Source organism: Callorhinchus milii, unplaced genomic scaffold (assembly GCF_018977255.1).
Source record: "Callorhinchus milii isolate IMCB2004 unplaced genomic scaffold, IMCB_Cmil_1.0 Scaffold22, whole genome shotgun sequence".
NCBI lineage: Eukaryota > Metazoa > Chordata > Chondrichthyes > Chimaeriformes > Callorhinchidae > Callorhinchus > Callorhinchus milii.
The window spans coordinates 8,874,978-8,895,442 of NW_024704763.1; the positions used below are offsets into that span (position 1 = coordinate 8,874,978).

Genomic DNA, 20,465 nt, shown 5'->3' on the forward strand with positions numbered 1-20,465 from the left:
CTCAGCGTGTTCACTTATGAAGATCAAGGTGTCACGTGGTACCCTCTGACTGTCAGCAACACACTGCAATATTTGTGCAAAAAGAAACAGGAGATTTAACCTTTATTTGTGCTATAAGTTGTCTTTGACTTTATCCACCTTTGGGAGAGAATCTCAATGCCCCATTCCTCTTTGATAAATCCTATTTAAAGACTGCCCAGTGAAGATTAACAGAATGCTAACGTTTGTAAAGCTTTAAACAGATGCTGTTTTCAGGAACTGATCATTTGCTGCCCTCCCCCTCTCTCTCTCTTTGGCATCACATGCAAACACAAAACAAGAAGATTTTTTAAGTAAAAACAGTCAACTGATTATCCTCCACATCAATGTCTCTGTTATATTCAGCGTCATACAGATAAGGGGGTTGGAATGAGAAGGACTGTAAACATTTCGGGTTGAAAATAAGTCAATAAACCCCAGCTCTGTTACCCTGGACAGACAGGGCATGTAACGTGGTGGTTAGCACGCTCGCCTTGCAAGTGAGGGGACCCAGGTTCAGTTTCCGGGCAGTGTGAAACCTTAGGCAAGTTTCCATAGTCCACACACCTCTGTTTACTCAGCAGTAAGTAGGAACCAAGTTGTTAGTCAATTGATGGATCACTTTTTCGGATTTCAAAAAATTATAATAATTTGGTCACTTAATTCACACTGTTCGTGGGACGCTGCTGTGCACAATTGGCGAAACATTTCACCCACAAAATAAACATACCCTTTACAATATATTCTGTGAATTGGTTTGAGATGTCTCGAAGACGTGATAAGGCGTTACATCAAGTGCAAGGATTATTATTGCAGCAGAAGCTTGTCATTCACTTCCAAACAATCAGTGAACCTTAATTTGTGTGTTGTGAACAACTAGATTTGTGTCACTCCTTACCGTGCCAGGCCTATGGTCAGGAATTTTCCAGTGAAACCCTTGAAATTGGAATTCTTAAACACGTTCAAAATATCTCCTATGGAGTACACACAGACCGCTGTTGAATTCCTGAAAAAAGAGAAAATGAAATAATTTGTATGGAAACACATAATGAATTGAATTTCACAATTAGTTTGGATGAAGAAGGCCCTTTGGCCACCACCAGAACACCCCCCTATCATCCCCCATCACAGCATCAAACTGCTTTTTAAATGTGTTCAGTGTCCTGGCCTCAACCATCCTTTCTAACCCTGTTCCAGTTTGTTAATTAGTGATTATTAGGTCTAGTGACTGTGTCTGTAGGCAAACGCAGCATATTTAACACCCCACATACAGCCAGAGGGGGGAATGCCTAATTGATTTGGGAGGAAGGGGGAGGTGACCGTAAGCACGATCAAAAAGGAAGGTCTTTTACCTTTAGATTGAAACTTTAGACTAAAAGTTGGAACGAGGGTGTTCTGCAGCTCTGGTGTACTCACCAACTGTTGGAAAATATACCATAGACTCGGGTCTCGCTGGACGTACTAGATTTATCAATGAAAACGTCTTCCAACCGGTTGAAATGCAGGTTCTGGGAGGGCAGACTGCACACCAGCCTTGCCTTCAGAAAGGTCGTCCATTTATTGAACAAGTCAGATTCGGAACCCCCTTTGTCAGCCTATGAGTAAAGAGATCAGACTGTAATAGCAATACAGAACAATAATAGTTGCCATCTGATAGACCTCATTCACATTAAATTGGTGTCAGTGTGCGTCACTGCCCAAAACAGTTAATTCTGCTGCACTGGGACAGCAGAACAAGAGGACACAGGTTCAGGTCTGCAGAGGGCAATTGCAAGATGATCAAGTACTTATTTACTCAGAGTGCAGTAATGATTGTATCGGGGTTGTCGGGAAGGGTGGTTGAGGCCAGGACGCTGGGACTCATTTAAAAAGCGGCTTGATCACATCATCACATCATCTTGTGGTCTCTACCATCAGAAACGACAAGCGAAACAGATGGCTCTCAGAGAGGCAGCAAAGACATGATAATAATAATCCTTGATTGTGGTATAGCGCCTTATCACATCAGAAGGATGTCTCAAAGCGCTTCACAGGAATTACTGTGAAATGAAGTGACTGTATTTGTATGCAAAGAGGCAGCACAATTGCACATAGCAATGTTCTATAAACAGCCATGAAATTTGAATTTGGGGGATTTTGGCCAGGACACCGGGAGAGAGAAACTCCTTTCTCTTGATGGTCTGAATGGCCTCCTTGTGAGCTGTAAATGTTGATGGTTCGAACCTGCCTTACACACCTTGCACACTCGTGCAATCCGGGATATCCAGGGGTCAACCTCCCAGTTCTTTGTTCCCACACGCTTCTCCCGGAAGAACATGAAAATCAGATCATCCGATTGCACAAAATTGGTAAAGATGGGCTCTAAACAAGAGGAGACAAGATCACAAGTCACTGAAGAGTGACCCAGACGGCAGAGAGCCCAATGTCCAAATAACTACCCTTGGCCCAATGTGGATATGGAAACTAATTGGAATAATTGGATATCAAACAAAATACACATAGCAGCACATTGTGCCAGTCCTTCTCGCTGACGTGATCTCTCTCTGTCTCACTCTCTTTAACTTGCTTTCTCTTTTTCTCTGACTTTGGTTCTCTGGCTCGGTCTCTCTCTCTGGCTCCTTCTGTTTCTGTCTGTCTGTCTCTCGCTCTCTCTTCATCTTTCTTTTTTTTAAGCAATCAAGCTTCCTCATTACTGAGAAACAAAACCCATCTACACTAACTTCAGTCCCTGTTATTGGGAAATGGAACAGCACAATTTGGTTATGTTTTCTTCCTCTTTCACAAAAGACAGCTGATCAGAGAGAAAAAAATCAACATATGGCAAGTCAAAGACCTGACGGGTGAGGAGAGCAACAATTTTCAAACGTCAAGCAAAGAAAGAGGGTCCTAAACATTTATTAACATTTCATTCTCACCCTGTATCCACTTGTCCTGAGTCCGCACCCGCTTTTTGTCTTTATATCCTTGAAAAACGATTTGGTCACCATTTCTATAGAGAGGAACTGCTGAATAGAGTCTTCGGTCTGTATTGGAACATAATGATCAGGCAACAACTTCAACAGCAGCAATTTGTTGTTTATTCACAATGTTTAACAATGGCGGAGCCCGATGCCAAGCCAGGGGGAGGGGGAAGATGACCATATTTTGCCTACAAAATTCTGTGAAACTCTTTGAAGAGGGGCAAGTGAAGGGATTGAGGGAGGGAGTTCCATATTGGTGGGTAGTGGCTGAAGGCATGGCCACAGATGGTGGAGCGGAGGATTCGAGATAAAAAGAAGAGGAAACATTATGGTCACCGATGGTGGAGCGAAGAGGAACGAGGGAAGAGGGTGGCTAGAGGAGTTGGGTGTGAGCAGCAGTTTAACCCAGAATCAAGATGTGAATTGAATCTAGACTTACCCGCATACAGTGAAGTGGTCCTCTGTTTAGGGGTGTACCCAGAAACACCTCTCCCAAGAGGTAAATTAAACCCATTGATAATCACACTCAAGCTCCCATCTTTCGCCTAATAAGACAGAAATAAGTGATTAGTGTTGGAAAGGTGACTTGTTTTATTTTCTGATGTTCATTGCTCAGTCTTATTTCACGGGTAAACGAGTAGCTTCGAAATTAGCTCTTGAACCTCAGAAAGGGGACACCTTCTCTTACTCGGCTGAAAAATCTTGAAGCACAATGTCATAATTTCACCTACAAAAACTACAGTAAACCTTGTGAAGCGCTTTGAGATTGGAAAAGCATCATACAAATTACTAGCAGTGGATTGCATTTTCAGAGGTGCCGTCCTTCAGACGAGATATTAAACTGAGGTCCCACCTGTGCCTTTGCAGGTGGACATTAAAGACCCCAAGACATTATTTGGAAACCAGAAGGGAGTTTCTGCCTATGTCGTGGTCAACAACAACTGTTTGTGGGACGTTGCTGTGTGCAAATTATCTGCTGCGTCTGCCTACAAATACACATTCACTACATTTTACAGTGAATCTGTAAAATCCTTTAAGACGTCCTCCTGATGTGAAAGATGTACAAAACATTATTTTATTTTGTGTAATTAGCACCAGACGGAATTCCCGTTGTCAGAGAATGGAGCAGCATTCACCCACTAATAACAAAGCTTGTATTTGATACAGCGCCTTATCACGCGCTCAAGACGTCTCAAAGCGCTTCACAGGATTTTACTGTAAAGTGAAGTGACATTTTAATAATTATTCATGAATATTTATAGTATTTATGAAATGTATAATTTATATTGGACAAAGCAGTAAGTGCCGCAAAAGGAATTGTGACTTGGCCAAGATGCTCCAGGCGGGAATCTCGGACCCAATTTTCACTATGTGACCCCTTGTAATAAGCTGCTCGGAACTTTGGTTGAACAATGTCATCCGAAGGACGTTACCTCTGACAATGCAGAGTAGCCCCAGAAATGCCGTGGAACGTCAGCCTGGATTGAGCTCAAAACGTTCCAACAAGGGTCCGGAACACCCAACTTGACACAGAGGCACAGACTTGACCCGCATTCATTACATGGCTGTTTATGAGACATTGCATAACCTGGCTGCTTCATTCACCCACAAAACAAGCAGTCACTACACTTCACAGTAAACTCTTTGGGATTTCCTCCTGATATGAAAGGTTATATGAAATGCAAATATTAATATTAATATTACTCGTTAAGGCTGATGGCAACATAACAAATAGTAACTGTTCAATGCATGTTACTATTTGTGGAACGTCTACTTACGAGATGCCAGCACTTGGGAATCTGAGCATTAGTGCCACACACAAGTATTTTGTTTTCATCCAATCTTTGTAAAACAGTGATGATATTTTCACAGTATTCCTGGAAACAAACAGATGCCAAGAATGTTACCAATGTCAAACTGCTAAACGGAAGAGAGACAAGAACTTAGACTAAAGTCACAAGTGAAGTGCTTGAAGACTTCCAGCATGAGAGGCGCTGTCTCAAATACAAGGATTATTATTATGCATACAAATCAATCTTAACCAGGCTGAGAAGCAACAAATACCAAGGATTTGCACAAGAACAGATTAAAATTGGTCCCAAATAATTCGAGACCAGCCAAAGTTATTGCAAACTTCAGTAAACAAAATGGTCCAACCCTCCAATCACTCCAAATAGCTCGTGAAAAATACATTCTTTCCAGAGGCTGCCTGAAATACTATTTGAGATTTTAAGTCTTGCGCACAGAATAGTCTGCAGAGTTCAGGATCATAACTCACCAGTTGGTCTTTATTGCAATCATCAATGGCCTTTTGATCAACCACTGGAATCTGAAAGATAAAGAAAGAACAATTATAATCCTGGACAACAATGATGCTGTTGAGCTAATTCACTTCCATATAGAAGCTGACAATTCTTCTGTAGCTCAGATAAATGTATGCAAAATAGGATATTTAGCTTGTAGTTGAGGGCCTATGCTCGAGGCCAACACTCAGTGCAGTGTTGGGGGAGTGCTGCGTTAATGAGAGGTGCCGTCCTTGAGTTGAGACATTAAACCGAGGTCCTGTCTGTGCCGGTTGAGGGAGATGCTAAAAGATCTAATGCTATTCGAAAAGAGAAGGGAGTTTCTCCCTGTGTTCTGGCGAGGAATATCGCAAATAAAATCAGTCGTTCACGTCACGGCTGTTTGTGGGATATGACTCTGCGCAAATCGCCTGTTGCAGCGTTCACCTACAAATACACACGGTCACTGCACTTAACAGTGAGTCCTGTGAAACACTTTCAGATGCCCTCCCGATGTGAAAGGCATTACACCAAATACAAAGATTATTTATTTATGGTCATTCTAATTCAACAGTTTTGTGTCATTTCTGACAGTCATAACAGCCACAACCAACTCGTCAGCGTGGCCCCAGATATCCTCATGTTGACAAAGGTGACCTGAGGGAAACAGATGTCTCTCCTCCGCGGCACTGACCTTGACTGGTTCAGATCGTACTGCTCACACCACCTGCACTTTATCTCCTCAAAATGCTTCTCCCCGGACTATCTCATGCGGCGTTCCTCAAGCCTCTGTCCTTGGTGCCCTCTCCTTCACTATCTATATGCTCTGCAGACACGGGGTCAACTTCCACATGTATGTGGATGAAACCCAACTCTACCTCTCTACCTCCACCCTTGACTCCAGGACCCACTGCTGTCCTGACAGAATGTCTGTCAGACGTCAAGTCCTGGATGAGAGCGAACTTTCATCACTTGAAAGTCAACAAGATCGAGGCTCCTGATTGGCTCCCGTCAGCACCTCCTCACCTCAGGCACTGACAGCATCACCCTCCATGGGGCTCACTCCCCCTCACTGAGCCAGTCCCGAACCTTGTTTGACCCTCAACTATCATTTCTATCCTACATCTGTGCCATGACCCGCTCTGCCTTCTCCCACCTTTGTAACGTTGCCCGCGCCGACACTGTCTCACACCACAGGCCGCCAAAACCCTCATACATGCCTTCAATATATCGAGGCTCGACTCTGCGAATTCATTTGCTTGTCGACCTCCCCAACTCCTCCCTCCAAAGGCTGCAGATCATCCAGAACTCTGCAGCCCGTGTCCTCTCCCGCACCAGGCTCCGTGACCCTATCACCCCCATCCTCGCCCAACTCCACTGGCTTCCCATTACACAGAGGATAAAGTTCAAGATCCTGGTCCTAACCTTCAAAGCCCTCCAGGGTCTTGTTCCGCCCTACCTTTGCGACCTCCTAACCCCCTACCATCCCAGGCTCTGGCCTGCTTCATGTCCCTCACCTCACTCGCCCCACTATTGATGGGTGGGCCTTCTGCCACTCTTCCCCCACCCTCTGGAACTCCAGCCCGCAGTCCCTCTGCCTCCCCCCTCGCATGCCACCTTCAAGACCCACCTGAAGATGCTTCTCTCCGACCGTGCTTTTGATCTCCCTGCTTCCCCCCACCCTCCATCCTCCTCCACCCCGACCCCCAGCTCTGGTCCGTAATTCTGACGGTCCAGTGCCTTGGGACATCCTCCTGATGTGAAAGGCGTGTATACAAATGTAATTTTGTTGATGTTGTTGTTGTTTCCTATGAATGCTTCGGAATCTCAGGTGATGAACATATTTTCTTAAGAGAAAAGTATCAACAACAACAACAACAAGATTATATTTGTACAGTGCCTTTCACGTAGGGAGGATGTTCCAAGGCGCTGGATAAAGTACAGCATTTCAGACCCGAGCTGGGGTTGGGGGGGTTAAGGGATGGGAGGGGAAGGGGGGTGACTGATGGCATGGTCAAAGAGGAGGGCCTTGAGGCGGGACTTGAAGGAGGCTAAGGAGCGGGTGAGGCGGAGTGAGTGGGGAATGGAATTCCAGAGGTTGGGGGCAGAGTGGCTGAAGGCTCTCCCTCTATCTCTGCAGTCTGCTTACATCAACAAGCAACAGCAATATAACACACAATACTGATATCTCTTCATCTTCCTACACTATCTGCAACCACTGCAAAGTGACTGCCATGTTGTCTGTCTTTTTACAGTTCACGAGATCAGTTTGGATGAAGAAGACCCTTCGGCCGCTCTGATCTCATCCCTCCACAACTCCCAACGTCCCCTCCATCACAGCTGTTTAAAGTGTGTCCTGGCCTCAATACCCACTTTCTGGTAACCCTGTTCCAGTCATTAATCAGCCTTCCTCGTGTCTGATCTGAAATTGCCCTTTGCAACTCGAAACCCATGACTTCATGTTCTGCTATCTGGTACATCCAAAATATTGCTCTGGGTTCACTTTCTCAATCCTATTAGTTTCATCAGCAACAAAACAAACAATAAGTACAAAAAATGCCATTTTCCTGCCAAAAAAGGGGAAAAGTCGAAAAGAAAGCTAAAAGTTTATTTTATTAATGGTTATTTACAACAGTTTTCCTGCCATTACCAGCCTCATCCAAGCCTGACATGAAGTAACGCCAGCCCTCCGTGAACAGCTGATAAGGGCATAAACAAATATCTCCTCCCACTATTTCAAAGAAAAGCTTAATCTTTCATCTGTTTACCTCAGTCTACATCCCTCAAACAAAGTTACTCAACATTAGTTCTAAATAACTGGCCACTCCTGTCTCATTTCCTGAATATAAGCTTCATCACCTCCAGGCTGGACTATGCTGATCGACTTTCCCAACTCCTCCATCCACAGACTGCAGATAACCCAGAACTCTGCCGCCCGTGTCCTCTCCCGCACCAAACTCCGTGACCCCATCTCCCCTACTCTCGCCCGACTCCATTGGCTCTGTATCCTTCAGAGGATCCAGTTCAAGATCCTGGTCCTCACCTACAAAGCCCTCCATGGCCTCACCCCACCCTACCTCTGTGACCTCCTAACCCCCTACCAACCCGCCTGCTCCCTCCACTCAGCCGGCTCTGGCTGCTCCACATCCCCCAACCCACCCGCCCCACCATTGGCAGGAGAGCCTTCAGCTACTCTGCCCCCAACCTCTGGAATTCCATCCCCCAATCACTCCGCCTCACCCCCTCCTTCAAGTCCCACCTCAAAATCCTCCTCTTCCACCATGCCATCGACACCCCCCCTTCCCCTCCCCTCCCTTCTCCCCCCTGATCCAGCTCGGGTCTAAAATGCTGTACACTGTCCAGCGCCTTGGGACATCCTCCCGACATGAAAGGCGCTATACACATGTAACTTGTTGTTGTCGTTGCTGCTGCATTTACCTCCATGGAATAACCCAGCACAGAATGAGGCCATTTGACCGAAGTGGTCTGTGCCTACATTACATGTACATTCTATATACATTTAATGCTACATAAATATTTAGCGTATATTGTGCAGCATTTCTAATTCATTTTGTTCAATAAAAAGCATTTTAAGAAAAATGCTGTGGAAATGTACAGAAAATGTTGCGAATTGGAGTTCTCAGTTCTCAGAAATACTGAAGCAAATTATAGACACAGGAAACAGCTTGGCCTCTGGTTCACACACAGGGACAGAGAGCACAAAAGCAAAGCAACCATGGCTCGGTTTGTACAGGACATTGGTTAGACCACAAGTCAAGTACTGCAGCCAGTTTTGAGCACCTCACTTCAGGAAAATGTTAAGCCTTTGGAGGGCTGCAGAGGAGGATTACGAGGATGATCCCAGGGATGAGATTATACTGAGGAGAGATTGCAGAGGTTGGGTCTGTTTTCATTGGAGCAGAGAAGGTTGAGGGGGACCTGGTAGAGATACACATAATGCTGGGGGTTGACAGGGTGAATAGGGAGAAGCTATTTCCACTGGTCGGGGAGTCAGTGACTAGAGATCACAGATAAGCAATAGTCACAGGAGGAGTGAAAGGAGAGTTTAGGACAGTATTTCACTCAGAGAGTTGTTGAGCTGTGGAGCCCCTACCAAGTAAGGTGGGCGAGGCAGAGGCCAATGTGGGTTTGAAGAGGGAAGTAAACAAGTATACGAAGGGGTGTGGGGACAGGACGGGCAGTGGGATTGAATGAACACCTTGCTCTGACCCTGGTGCAGCTCAATGGGCTGAATGATCTCTTTCTGTGCTGTAAATAGTGCAAATGAAAAGGAAAATACAAAAAATAAAACATAGTCAGCTACAGGGATGTGGAGATAGGGCAGATAAATTAGACTGAATTAATTATTTAAAGAGCAGCAGACACATTTGTGGAGTCCTGTAGCTCAGTGGTTAGAGCACTCGCTTTGCAAGTGAGAGACCTGAGTTCAATTCCAGGCAGAGGGCGAAACCTTGGGCAAGTTTCCTTACTCCACACAGAGCCTAATAATAATCCCTCCTAAACAAAACAATAATAAATTGGTCATTTTCAATCTATGACTGTTTGTGGGACATTGCTGTGCGCAATTGGCTGCCGCGTTCGCCCACAAATATACAGTCAATTCACTTTACAGTGTTTTCTGTGAAGCGCTTTAGGACGTTCTCCCGACGTGAAATGCGCTATACCAAATGCAAAGATTATTATTATTATAAATGCTATTCTGTGCTGTAAATTGCTAGCATTCTACGGTTTACTGTTAAATTCTATTGTACCTTAACTTTCGAAGAATTCACAATGTTTATCTTGTAAACGCTATTTGTTCCACCAATGTAAACGGTATTTCCTTCATGAAGAGTTACAGCATAATCTTCACGTCCAAATTTGACCCGGTTGTGTTTGTGATCTGTAAGAAACAACATGGCTGATTAGCGATCACCACGAGGGGTGAAAAGGGAACACTAATTCAAGCCTGGGATAAGATCATAATAATAATCATCCTTGCAATTGATACAGCGTCTTTCGCGGAGAGAGGACATCCAGCAACAATAACAAAATGAAATGCTCTTCATGGGATTCACTGTGAAAGTATTACAAGATCACAAGGTTGGTTTGGTTGAAGAAGACCCTTCAGCCCATCTGAACTCATACCTGCAGAACACCCACCCTACCAGCCCCCCATCACAACTTCAAGCTGCTTTTTAAACAAGTCCCAGTGTCCTGGTCTCAACCACCTTTCCTGGTAATCTGTTGCTGTCGTTAATTACCCTCCTGTTGTGTCTCTCCTGAAATTGCACTTTACAACTCTTGAGCCGTCCTGAAGTATTGATTTGGGTTTATTTTTACAATCCATTTAATATTTTATACACCTCTTTACGGTTCCCTCGGAGTCATTTTCTCTCAAGACTGAACAGCCCCAGATTGTTTAATTGTTGCTCACAACTCATTCTTCTAACACTGGGGATGTTCCGCATTGGAGCATCAGCTCAGACTATGTGAGTTCAAATGCTGACATTGGGCTTGAACCCACAACCTTCTTACTCAAAGGCTAGGATGCTAATGATTGAGACAGCCTGGCAGAGATATTACTGAGTTACCAACCACACAGTTTTGTAAGTCTCCCTTGTTTGTCGGACTGTGCAGCACTCAAGACATTATCCAACATGAACGATGTTATATAAAACCTATGTTGTTGCTGAGAAGTGCCTGTTTCAATATGAAATGCATCTGTTAGTCAAAAAATATCAGCAGTGACTACAAAGAGGTGTGGGTAGTGTAGTGTATAGCAGCCCTCGTGTCCATATATGTTTAGGAGTGGCCAACGAGCTTAGCAAAGCTTAGAGTGTGAGGGTGTAGGAAATGGGAGATGTAGCTGTGAGATAGACCACAGTTCTGAAGCTGGGGAATGAGCGGGTGTTTGATTATGTGAGTTAGCCATGTTGAGGCTTGATGATGAGAACCTGAAATAGGAAACTTGCTTAAACACGCAACATTTCTTTCTGCTGAGGGAAGTCCTGAGCCAGCAAACTGAAGGTACTGGTCAGCAATCTGCTGTGTCATGTGACTATTTAACCTCATTCTGAAACTTGTTGTATTTACTTGGTTTCCTTCTATTACCATTCGCTTTTTCCTGTTCAGGAGGTCAGATTCTGTTTGCCCCTGACCTCCTGAGGTGTGCCTGTGCTGGCAATCCCCTGGAATCAGTGTTATTATTGCAACAAGGAGGGAAAGAGTGAGCAGTTGAGTACGCAAGTGTGGAGGAGGGGGTCAGTGTAAAAGCATTCTCAGCACCCAAAGGTAACTGCTGGAGTTTAATACTTGCCATTGAGATAATGTCTGGCAATCTTTCCCGCTGCTTGTCCAGCTAGGACCACCCTACCCATTAGGACTTTGGCTTGTTAACACAAGATGAGTGGGAAGAGTTCCTGTGACTGGACTGCACCTTCAAGTTCTGCTGATGATACAGCCTGACTAGTCAGCCCTGGAGTATTGCAGACACGCCTGGTCCTGGAATTGGATCGAGACCATCACAGACATTGGCTCAATTCCAACATTCAATTGTCGGGTATGTCATCTGGGGCTGGTGCTCTAAGCCATCATTCTTTTATTGATCATCAGTGAGGAGGGTCAGTCTGACCTCTATGGACCTCCTATGATGCTTCAGCAGTTTGGGGTTTATTCTGGGGCAGAGGGTACAGTCATCAACATTGTAAAAGTATCACTGGCCCTCACCTCCACACACGCACAAACACTTACATACAAATCCACATATACACACACACACGCACATACGGTGATCAGTAAATGAATGGGCAATGAGTAAGGTAATCTCAGTCGTCAGCCTGATGTCATTTCCTCATTACTCATACGTGTAGACAGGTGTATTACAATGAAAACCAAGCCCCTCATCTTTCCGTATGAAGCATTTTGGTCCAATTTTCTTAGATGTGTCAGACCTATGTGGTAACCTGTGTTGAAACACGGAATGAGGTTGAGGAAGTCTTGAAACAGATTGTGTGATCAAAACTGTGATGTCAATGAAAAGTCATTCAGTTCATGATTTTACTGCAAATTTAAGCAACAACCCTGATGAAATTCAGGAAGTTCAGTGAGGAACACACTGTGTGTCAATGTGTACAGGAATGTTCTCAATGTAACTGTGTCACAGTTATGTGGTGTTCTCCATAATCAGACAACTTCAAGCAGAGAACCACAGTAAACTCCAGATAACTCATCACTCCAATGGAAAAGAGCTCAGTGACGAGTTATCAGGAGAAGCGCGTACGACATAGGTATAAGCACATCAATAAATGTAGCCGGGATATTGACAGTGTGATGTCTTAAGTGGGAGTGACAAGTTAAGCAGGGTTGAATTATCAAGAGTTTACAAAAGGTAGTGGAGATTGATGCCGAGTCAGAGGGAGGGTCTTCAGACGCGTTCTGAAGACGGGCAGAGAGGGGTCAAGGTGGAGGGATTGAGGCCGGGAGATTCCCATCCTCCCTGTACCAAAATTAATACATTAATATTTCAGTGCTCAGCAAACCCCGACCTGCTTCATGTCCCCCGCGCTCTCTGCCCCACCATTGACGGCTAGGCTTTCAACCATTCTACCCCCGCGCTATGGAAATTCCATCCTAGGGTCCTTCTGACACGCTGCCCCCACACCCCCACCCACGCGCCCGCATTTCACTGCAAGACTCAAAACGTACCTCTATGACTACGCGTTGGGTCATCATTCCCCCAACCCCCTCGGCTCCCACCCCACCCGGCTTTGTGATTACGCTTTGAGACATCCTTCCGACATGAAAGGCTCCGGATTAATGTATATTGTATTGTAATTTTATACCAAAACATTTTGAATGCTCTTTTCAAATAGAGACCACAATTTAGGTGAAGCGCCACATTGTCAGAGTCTTCAGATGAGACGTTTAACCATCTGTGCTGTTTGGGTGGATGCCATCCTTATCAATAATAATAATCCTTGTATTTTATATAGAGTCTTAACACATCGTTGAGACGTCTCAAAGCGCTTCACAGAATATATTGTAAAATGGATTGACTGTGTATTTTGGGGCCAAAATACAGCAACCAATTGCACACAGCGGCGTCCCACAAACAGTCATGGATTGAGTGACCATATTTTTTGAGTGATTATTACCCCCGGAGAGCGATCCACCAATGGAATCCAAGCCGGATCCTCTCGCTTGCCAGGCACAGTATAGGACATTCATTTATTAAAACCCTCTCCCACATCCCCATCCCCTTCCCTGTTCCCGACTCCCACACACCAGCCAAAGATAATGATAATAATCAAAGTGCTTCACAGGATACACTTTAAAGTGTAATGACACTAATTGTTCCATCAGGTATCTTACAGTTACTGTAGAACCTTGTATATGAACCTCTCCAACTCTCTTTATGGCTCTTTCTTACTGTTTTACTTTTACTCAGTCGTTCTCGCTCACACTCTGATGCTCTAAACTGCTCTTCCTTTTCTATATTTTCCCTTTGCTCTCTCTGACCCTGCGGTGTGTGTATGTGTATATAAAGGATATGAACTGTTAGCTTTGAACTGTGGTAAAATGTACTTGTGACTTCTCTGCTATCTGCACATTTTAACAACCTCACAATGTGCACAAGGCAGCGATATCTTGCAGCCTGAGATACATAATACATTTGGACATTGACACGTTTACACAGCGCTCTTCATGCTGCTCAGCATCTTGCAGTGTTTAACGACAGCGTGGCTTAATGCCGAGCCGGGGGATAGGGGTGGGGAAGGTGATTCTGGGCACAGATGAGAAGGAAAGTCTTCAGGTGCGGGTAAAAAGGAGTGTGATGGAGATACTGAGGCAGAGAGTTACAGAATGGTGGGGTGGGGGGTTGATAGAATAGCTGTCGATGGTGATATTCTCTATAAGACCCACCAACTGTCATCTGCACATTGCGTACCTGTGATTTAATAATCTTTGCTTTCATAAAGCGCCTTATCACATCTTTGAGATGTTCTCAAAGCGCTTCACCGGATTTACTGTAAATTGACTATATATTTTTCAGGCAAAACTCGGCAGCCAATTGCACACAGCAGGGTCCCACAAACATTCGTGGACTGAAATAACCAATTTATTCGTTTTATTTTTTTTGAAGGGTTTATTACCCCCAGAAATCAATTGATGAACAACCATGTTCCTGCTTGCTGCCAGGTAAACAGGCATGTGGAGTAAGGAAACTTGCCCAACATTTCGCCCTGCCTGGAATCAACCCAGGATCTCGCTTGTGAGGCGAGTGGTCTAACCACTGAGCTGCAGCCCTGAGCTACAGCTCTAAGGATTTCTCTGCTCTCTGCATATTCCAACACTCACAATCTGCACAAGCAGTGATGTCTTTCAGCCTCGTTTGCAGAACCACAGCAAACTAATGTGTCCAGTTGCTCTCAGTCAGAAGGTGGGCTTAGCCCAGCAACAGGACCTTCACCTCACAGTCGAGGTTGACACTCAAGTGCAGCTCTAGGGAGAGCCATCCATTGCCATTGCATCCTTCAAATAAGACGTTAAACCAAGGTCCCGTCTGCCTGTTCAGGTGGAGATAAAGATTCTATGGCACTATTTGAACAGAGAAAGGAGTTTCTCTCTCCTGGTGTCCTGGCCGACAATCCCCCCAAATAAAATTGGTTACTCCCATGGCTGTTTGCGGAACATTACTGTGCGCAATTGTGCTGCTGCTTTTGCCTACAAATATAGGCACTTCACAATAAATCATGTGAAGTGTTTTGACGTGATAAGGCACTACTATGCCAAATGCAAGGATTATTACTATTTTCACTTTAAAATAAATAAATCCACTTTAAAGTATATCCTGTGAAACAACAACAACAACGTGGATTTATATAGTGCCCTCCACGCCGGACGGCGTCTCAGAGCGCTTCACAGTAACGGAGGCGTGTGGAATAAGGAAACTTGCCCAACGTTTTGCCCTGCCGGGAATTTAACCCAGGTCCTCACTTGCAAGGCGAGTGCTGTTACCAATGAGCTACAGGACTCCACAATATCTACATTCATGACAGATGTTTGTTCAGTTTCAGGCTCCTGTTCTACGGTCACTGGAATCGTAGGTCAGACAGACGTACATTTCAGCCACTAATGTGTAGGATAAACGGACAGCAACCGATCCATCCTAATAACCAGCACTGTGTTTCTCTGTGGTCCTTGTCGGCCCAGGACACACAGACAATATGACAGTCTCTCCCGCTCAGACAATAAACACCGAATGTCTCGAAGACTTGATAAGGCGTTACATCAAATGCAAGGATTATTATTATTATTATTATTTAAACATGGCCATCATTTCACTGGTAAATGTAATTGGTTGTTGATAGTAAGTCTCATTATAGAACTCCAGCTGTAGATCAGCACAGATCACACACTTTAAAGCACAACCTGTAAATGATTATTATTGCTGCTGTCACTGATCAGCACAAAATCGCCCCCAAAGAGTGTAAGACATGTCTGACTGATGTGGAAAAATCACAGGTAAACATGACATTGATTCTCTGACAAAGAGAGAGATAGAGTGTAACCCACACACAGCTCCTGCACTACAGCAAACACAGCCACTGATGATAGATTCACAACAACAAACAGAGGGTCAAATTGCCTCTCTCTCTCACACACTCCAACTCTCTCCATATCTTCCTCTCACACTCACTATTTCTCTCCCTCTCACACTTTCTCCCTCTCATTCTCTCTCTCTCTCTCACTCTCTCTCTCAAGATGTATATTTCTCCCTCTCACACTCTCTCTCACACTCTCCCTCTCACTCTCTCCCCCTCTCTCTCTCTCTCCTTCTCTCACTCACACACTCTCCCCCTCTCTCTCTCCCTCTCTCTCACACACTCTCACTCACATACTCTCTCTCTCCCTCTCTCTCTCTTTCCCTCTCTCCCCCCCCCCCCCCCCCCCCCCTCTCTCTCCCTCTCTCTGTGCAGTCCTCACCACTCTCTGTTGTTAAGGACAGGATCTCAGTCTCTTACCTGTCAGATCCCACCTGAGTCGGGCTGAGGAAGCGGCTGAGGAAGCGGCTGAGCTGCATTGCCAGAATATCCCGAGGAGAACGAGGGGAATGACCATGATGAAGCTGTGAGCAGACGGGCTCTGACACAGTGAGAGATAGGAGTTTAATAAGTCCTTTCTCCGCCCCCAACACACACCCACAGCAGCAACTGTCTAAGTTTCGCCCACAGTAACTTTAATCAGTGGGAAGCAATGTGACCTCTGAGTCAGGAGTTTGTGGGTTCAAGCCCCACATCAGGAACCACATAGTCTAAGCTGACACCCCAACACAGCACTGGGGGCGTCGCATTGTCAGAGATGTCGTCCTTCTGACGAGGTCCCGTCTGTCTGTTCAGGTGGAGATAAAGATCCCAAGTCATTATTCCGAAAGAAAAGCTGTTTGGGGGATGTTGCTTTGTGCAAATTGGCTGCTGTGTTTCGCCCACAAAGTACACAGTTACTACAGTTTACAGTAAAATCCTGGGAAACACTTTGAGACGCCCGAGTGACATGAAAGGCACTAAACCAAATGGAAGGATTATTATTATTATTATTATACACATTGTGACGAAATCATTACATTATCTGGTAAGCCTTAAAGAAATGGGTATTTTCAGACAACAGGTAAATCCCATGGCTTCTTGTTCACACCGTATATGAGCAAACAGGGAGTTAGCAACGTAAATACCCACTTAAATACTCAAACCCCCCTATTCTCTTCCTGACTCTCAACATAGCCCAACGTTTCATCCACGCCTTGTGTTCAAGCCTGAATCATCATGGGTAAACTGTGTCTAATATTCCTTGCATTTAATACAAGGTCTTATCACATCTCAGAGACGTCTCAAAGCTCTTCACAGAATATACTGTAAAGTGAATTGACTGTATATTTTTTGGGTGAAACGTAAGAATACAACAACTTGCATTTATATAGCGCCCTTCACACAGGGTAGAGTCCTGGAGTACTTCACAGTGACAGAGTCTGACAATGGAGCCGGGGGGAGTGGGAGGTGATCAGAAGCACGATCAGAAAGGAAGGTTTTTAGGTGAGATTTGAAGAACAATACGTCATGGCATATGTATTTGCAAAGCTGCACAGTGGAAAATGCTGACCACTTGCACCTTTGCTGATGTGAAGCTGAGTGTCAGCATTCTCAATCCACAATGTGTGTATGTGTCCTGCGATTGAAGGATATCCCTGACCACATGCGTTATAATTGTGCAAAGACAGAATGTGCAGAGTTAGTAAACAGAAAATCTTGTATGTAAAAGTGGAAGAGATGGTACGTGTGTGTGTGTGTGTGTGTGTGGGTGTGTGTGGGTGTGTGTGTGTGGGTGATCACCAGATGGACTTATGCTCAGGACAGTGATAAGGACAATAGCAACAACAACTTACATTTATATAGCGCCCTTCACATGGGGTAGTGTCCCGGAGCAACAAAAGTTCCCAATACGTGTTTATTCACGGTACCAGTGCTGCGAGCTGCTACGCCACATGAAGAGCGCTATATAAATATAAGTTGTTGTTGTATAAATATTGGAAAACAGACTCTGGAAAGAAGCAGAATAAGCTAGAAAATGAAGAATACAAGAAAAGAATAATAATAATAATTGCATTGATATAGTGCCTTATCACATTGCTGAAACATCTCAAAGCGCTTCACAGACTATACTGTAAAGTGAATTGACTATATTTTGTGGGCGAAACACGGCAGCCAATTGCACACAGCAGTGTTCCACAAACAGTCATGGAGTGAGTGATCAAATTATTAGTATAATACATTTTTTGAAGGCATTATTATCCCTGGAAAAGTGATCCACCAATCGACAAACAACCGGGCTCCTGCTTACTGCTTGGTAAATAGGCGTGTAGATTAAGGAAACTTTCCTAGGAATCAAACCCAGGTCCTCTCGCTTGCGAGGCAAGTGCTCTAACTACTCAGGTACAGGACTCCACAAAAACAAAGGCAAAGAAGAAAAGATAAAGTAGAAGAAACTCCTGTAGCTACTAATTCTATTCTCCGAATGGGTAATTTATCTTTCTGTGTTAGGCACATTACTATACAAAGGTTGTAAGATTTATTTACACCTGAGTTAAATTAAATACCTTGAAATACACAATTGACCCATTGTATTCAATAAATCCATGTCCCAACTTGATTTTCACTCTACCTTCCTCCAGTCTTGCCCTCTCCCACTTTGCTCTCCCCCCACTCTGCTTTCTCCACACTCTGCTCTCTCCACACTCTGGAATGAGGGAAATTTTGGGGGATGGGAGTTCTGCTGTGGAGATTTCAGTGGAATTCTTTCTACACGAATCGGGGGACATTTCAGAAAGGAGGCTGCAAAACAACAACAAATGACATTTGTACACCACCTTTCACATCAGGAGGACAGTCCGAGGCGCTGGACAGTCAGGAATCCGCACCCGAGCTGGTCGTTGGGATCAGGAGGAATGGAGGGCGGGTAGAGGTAGGAGGGTGACCAGAGGCACAGTCAAAGAGGGGGGTCTTGAGATGGGACTTGAAGGAGGCAAGCGAGGGGGTGAGGCAGAGGGACTGCAGTATGGTGTTTGACAAGTGGGCGTTTGAGCCTCACGAGATGATGGCAAATACCAGGAACTCCCTGTGAGCTGCAATAACAAACTCCCAGTCCCTCTCCAGGTGACTCTCTGTTTACCTGCTCATAATCAAAATTAACAGCAGACGATTACACTATGACCTGGTTATTTTTAGCTGTTTTCCTTATGAATTGCTTTTTTAATTGTGAATTTTTAATTCTGTGAACAGTGGAAAATACATTCTCACCGGGGTGGTAGTGGGGGCGGGGGTCGAAGATGCAGCAAACAGGCCATTTGGCTCAACTGGTCAACATCGGGGTTTATACTCCACGTTCCATCCCACGCCCCTCCCCCGTTCCTCTCCACAGCCTCCCCTTTACCCCTCTATTCTCTTCTCCCTCATGAGTTTCCTCCTACACATGTTCTTGCCTTTTTTTTTGCTTGAGTCACAGCTTCCAGCAATTATTGAGTTCCACATTCTCTGTATGAAGAAATTCGTCCTAACTCTATTTTGTTTTGCTTCGTGACCTTTTGTATGTATTTATTTTCACAGAGACCAACACTGTGCCTCCAGCTTTCTCGTGATGATAATAATAATAATAATGTATATTCAAATAGCGGACAGACGTCACCTCACAGTCAAATGTGGCTCTGTGTGTGTGTTAAACCCCTTTAATTTCCCTCTTTGGTTCTTACTCAAATTATGACGTGTAGAAACTTAGAAACAGGAGTAGGTTATTCAGCCCCTCGAGCCTGTTCCCCCATTTTATAAAATCATGGCTGATCCGTACCTCACGTCCAGTTACTTGCGCTTGCCGTGCCCTTTGTTGACTGGAGCACTATAATATGAGAGTTGATATAAATTATTTAGTTTGTTATCTGCCCTTCACCACATTCGTAATCTCTCCGGGAAATGATGAACATGATGGCGTCAGACTTCCCACAACACTAATAATATCCCAGGTTGGCAATCCGCTTTGTCAGGGCAGTAATCCGATCTCTCTAATTCAGCGTCTTCTAATCCACAGCTTCTCCCCGGTATTACTTCATCCAAACACAGAACCATACAGGTCAACAGAATAAGCCCCTGAGCACTGACAAGTGTTTGACACAGAAACATCAACAACAAATTGCATTTGTACAGCGCCTTTCACATCAAGAGGATGTCCCAAGGCGCTGGACAGTCAGCGATCCGCACACGAGCTGGTGGTTGGGATCAGGAGGGGTAAAGGGTGGGGAGGGGAGTATGGTGACCGAAGGCACGGTCGAAGAGGAGGGTCTTGAGTCAGGTCTTGGAGGAGGCAAGGTGGAGGGATTGTGGGATAGAGTTCCTGAGGGTGGGGCAGAGAGGTTGAAGGCCTGCCCACCAATGGGCAAGACAGGGGATGTGAAGTAGGCCGGAGCCCGCTGAGCAGTAGGAGAGGACAGACTGCTAGGGGCTTAGGATATCAGAGAGTAGCAATGGTTGTGGAGGGCTGTGAGGACTAGGATCTTGAACTGTGTCCTCTGAATGATGGGAAGCCATCCCAACATGAGCTTGAACCCACACATTAGGGCTTTGGTTTGTGGTGTTAAAAGATTCTGCTCCTCGGTTATCCT

At 44.9% G+C, this 20,465-nt stretch overlaps 1 protein-coding gene across 1 annotated transcript; it reads right to left on the bottom strand.

Moving 5' to 3' along the window:
* Positions 1-2: 2 nt before the first annotated feature.
* LOC103172832 (semaphorin-7A) lies at positions 3-16,469 on the bottom strand. The gene is made up of 10 exons (XM_042343055.1): positions 16,288-16,469; positions 10,033-10,163; positions 5,257-5,307; positions 4,757-4,855; positions 3,418-3,523; positions 2,934-3,041; positions 2,255-2,379; positions 1,435-1,613; positions 917-1,024; positions 3-63 (listed from the first exon to the last, which is right to left on the bottom strand). Exons 1-10 carry the CDS (start codon positions 16,382-16,384, stop codon positions 24-26), a joined length of 1,044 nt encoding a protein of 347 aa, XP_042198989.1. The 5' UTR covers positions 16,385-16,469; the 3' UTR covers positions 3-23.
* Between the last annotated feature and the right edge of the window lie 3,996 nt (positions 16,470-20,465).